We start from the raw sequence: 3,883 nt of genomic DNA on the forward strand, positions 1-3,883 counted from the left end.
GGTGGTCCCCTCCTATCTCCCGCCAGCTGCCGGGGGAGGGGCTGGCAGAGAGCTACAACAGCACCCTCCCCGCCCCAGCCAAACTCATTTGTCCTCCCACCCCAGTAAAGGACCCCAAAGCCACCAGCCCACAAGCCCCAGGCTGCCACCAAGGGCCATCATGATGCAATGGTCGTGCTATCACTGCAGCTCAGCCACTCTTCTCTGAAGCCTGTGGCAGGGGATCAAAGCCCTGCCCCAGGGACGATGGCTCTGTGGGGAGAGAAAGCACCTGGCAGAGCACAGAGAGGGCCTGCAAGGAAGCAGGTTGCACCTCAGCATTGCTGTAGCTGCAGCAAAATGGTATTTAGGAATGAGTGTTCACATTGACTTTTCCCATTACAGCAGTTTAACCCAATTACATTTGTTCCTCGAGGCACATCCCCAAGGTTTACATCCCGTGCACAGCACTTAGTCATGTACCTACTACCGGTGTCATGGAGGAAAGCAAGCAGAAGGAGCCCTCTCCCCTTCACATACATCCTTCGCCGTGATGCAACTGTATTTTGGGACCAGCATTTTCAAGCCAGCACCTTTGCCAGAGCCGGGTTCAAGGCACCTTTGCGGTGCCAGCACTCAGCATCGCACCGGGAGATGTCAGCTGGCTTATGCCCTCTCTTTGGGTGTGTGAAAGGATGCTCTGCTCTTCTGACTTCTGGTCCAAAGTGGAGTCCTGTGTGTTTAAAAAAAAAAAACAAACATCCCAAAACTCTAATTAGTTTCACGCCTTCTTTGTCTACAGGAATTTAGACACTCAGAAAGGTGGAAGTAAGAGCAGCCCGGGGCGGCTGGGCGAGGCAGGTGTGGGGTGTTGTGTAACCATGCTGTTCACACAGGTCCCCCTCCAGACTGCACAGCCTGGGGTCTCGGCCAGAGGAGTGACCCCAGCGCCGTTATGTCTCATCAGCTGCAGGCGGAGCTCAGCCACAGCCTCTACCCCAGTTACTGCTGTTGTGGTACCCTCAGTGCCAGCACGGCAAAGCCCCTTCCCACCAGGCACAGCTTACCAACCTCACGTCCCCATCACACGTCTGCTTCATCATGATGGGTTTGCAGATTGCCTACAGGACAGATAATGACTCCAAGTTGCTGACTGCCTCCCACCACTGCAGCGACTGGTCTAACTGATGAAAGTTGGTGAGGATAACTCCATGGGAGACATGGGCTGACACGTCACTTAGCTGAGGACACAGAGTTTGCTGATGGTTTTCCCCTGATCTGAGGAAGGTGATTTGTTTGCACAGCCTCATCCAGCCATGTTCATCCGTGCCAAATCGTGAAATCTTCACCCGTTGCTCAGTCTGGCAGGGTTGATATTTGTATAAAGTATCATGCTGGAGGGTCCCTGCTTAGGCCTGCAAATCCCAAAGCCTGAGTTCTACATGCAGCAAAAAGAAATCTAAATACCCTAAATACAAGCTGAGACAGGGTAGGTGAGCAGGAGGAGGCCATCAGTCAATACTGCCAAGGTCACAAGCGGTGGTCTCAATGGCCACCACTTTCTGCAGCAGGTTTGGAGGTAGCCCTCAGCATTTCCTTGCACGCTCACCCAGCTGTGCTGAGGAGAAAGATGCTCCACATCTCCCCAGGACCGATTCAAGCTGTAAGGACTAGACCAAAACTTCAACTGTTTGAACGAAAAATTTGCCCAAATAGTTTGCCTCCCTGTTTAGAGGTGATTGCCCTCCACTCACTGCAGGGTTTATAACTCGAGGGAGGACTCTGCAAAAACTGAGCTGCAGGGCTCTGCCTGTTGAGCCAAAGCACTTTAACAGACTGTTCCACTGAGACATCTAGAGCAGAACAAAACAAAAATCTTTATTAGCTTGATTCTAGCTGGATATTACATTTGCCGATGCAGCCCATTAATTTGTGGGGTTGAGAGCACCATCATTAGCAACCTGCTTACCTGATGACCAGCCTCGCCGGAGCAGCTGTTGAAAAGCAAAGTCCTCACATGCTTAGCATCCCCACTGTCTTTAATTTTTAAAAACCATGTTTCTCGCCTATTCAAGGTCCTTACCCACCATTTACAATTCTAAGGACAAAGGCCGCAGGTAATGTATGACCACATATGGGGTTATAATAGTGTAACTGGATGTGATGTTTCTTTGCTGTTCATGAAGCTGGGCACAGTACCTCCACAAGTGCCAGGTAGAGGAACCAGTGTTAAAAGACTTTCAAGAGCTGGAAAAGTCAAGCTTTCCAATCAGCTCCACTTGCTGGTCATCGGCGGTCAGTAATACACAAGAGCACCACTGATTTTGGTGCCTTCCTCAGGATCTATGATCACATTGTGGAGCTGGAGTAGTGAGACCCGGCACTGCATTCATTCGTGTGCTCAAGAAGGTCATCACTCTTCCTTTCTGGTAGCACCACACTCTTGTTTCCTGCAGCAGAAGGTGGCAATGGCACCAGCAGAAGACTTTTGGCCCACCATTGACTTGCCTCAAGCAGGTTTTGGTCTTGGCTCCTGTACTCTGATCACAGAGAATGTGGCTGACCTCTTGCCACACATGGAAAATTACAGGCTCTAGCAGCCTGTCAATCACCATGGACGAATAGTTCAGTGAACTTTCCTCAGGGTTACATTCCTCAGCATTTACTCATCCGAAAATGCGTATGCGAGGAAGGCAGCCCCGGGTCCCTTGTTTCTGGGCAGGCTCATGCTGTTTATGTTGAGCAGGGCTCTTGCTCGGCAGCATTTCTGATGCATCTCACTCGTTGCTACCGCACACACCAAGTGGTCTGAGCTACCCTTTCCCTCTTGCTCCAGAAAACAAGCTTGCCATCTTAGCAAAGCAGCCAGGAGCCCCCCTGCACTTCTGAATGTTTGCAAAAAAAGCCAGCCTCAAACCATGAAAGTCAATAACTGAGGAGACAAAGGCAGGACTGCAAATCATTTTTATTAACCAGGTTAGTGGCGGACAGCTTGGTTATCACCCAAACCTTACTCATCTGCAGGGAGGTCCTGGGTCCTAGGTACCCCCCATCCCTGCTCTACCTGGTCCCAGTGACCTTTTCTCCCCCAGCAGAGAAATTTTTTCCCCTGGAAGATGTAGATTATCTTCAACAAAGTGGACACCTCCTACCACCAGACTTTCTGGTGTATGCTGCCATCCCTACCCCAAGAAATCACCTAGTCAAGATTGGCATAAAAGGATTGAGAAAGGATCCTGCCTCTTGTCTTTGGGATAGTACAACATTTTGGCCCTGTTCTGCTCCAGAGGCCCATGACATCTGCACTCTTCCAGCAGGGCAGAGAAAACAGGGAGACTTATCATTGCTCGTTTTTCTGGTGGCATCTGCCAGACACTTCCCTGCAGAGCCTGAGAAGGTTCGGTATTTGTCAGGGTTCAATTGCAATTATGCCAAAAAAGGGACTGGGAGAAGCAGGCTCCTTCCATACCGTGTCCTGTTGCTCTGCCAGGGCAAATTTCATTGTGGAGTCTAGCAGTGACCCCATGGTGATAGGACAAGGTGCGAAGGACTCTTTACCTGGTCAGACCCTGTGCACAAACAGGCAGCAGTAGGAAAGATCCCAAATACATTCAAGTAAGTGAAAGATGAGATAGGCATATGCCTACGTATGAAGGCAGTAATTGACCCTAGGAATTGTAACCAGGGGAAAAAAAGAGGTAAAATGGAAATTAGAAAGATAGAGGCAAGTGCCCGCAGCACCCAGGGGACCATGAAAACACAGAAAAGTGGTTTTACATTGCACTTGCATTCAAAGGGATAACCATAGGTGGATAAATTGATGCAGGTCTGATATTAAATGACATAGAGGCCTGTATGGGGATATAGGAGACAAAAACAGATTGGCATCCATTATCGTTTTGGC

The 3,883-nt window shown here is 49.8% G+C and overlaps 1 protein-coding gene across 1 annotated transcript in view; it reads right to left on the minus strand.

Annotated features, from left to right (window-relative positions):
- Positions 1-1,082, minus strand: part of RRM2 (ribonucleotide reductase M2) — an 8,479-nt gene extending 7,397 nt beyond the window's left edge. The window contains exons 1-2 of the mRNA XM_009332507.1: positions 1,051-1,082; positions 652-712 (exon numbers count right to left, since the gene is read on the minus strand). Coding sequence (XP_009330782.1) covers positions 652-712; positions 1,051-1,082 — 93 coding nt within the window. The remainder of the gene's footprint in view (positions 1-651; positions 713-1,050) is intronic.
- Between the last annotated feature and the right edge of the window lie 2,801 nt (positions 1,083-3,883).

The sequence above is a fragment of the Pygoscelis adeliae genome, unplaced genomic scaffold (genome assembly GCF_000699105.1).
Source record: "Pygoscelis adeliae isolate BGI_AS28 unplaced genomic scaffold, ASM69910v1 Scaffold168, whole genome shotgun sequence".
In the NCBI taxonomy this organism is placed as follows: Eukaryota; Metazoa; Chordata; class Aves; order Sphenisciformes; family Spheniscidae; genus Pygoscelis; species Pygoscelis adeliae.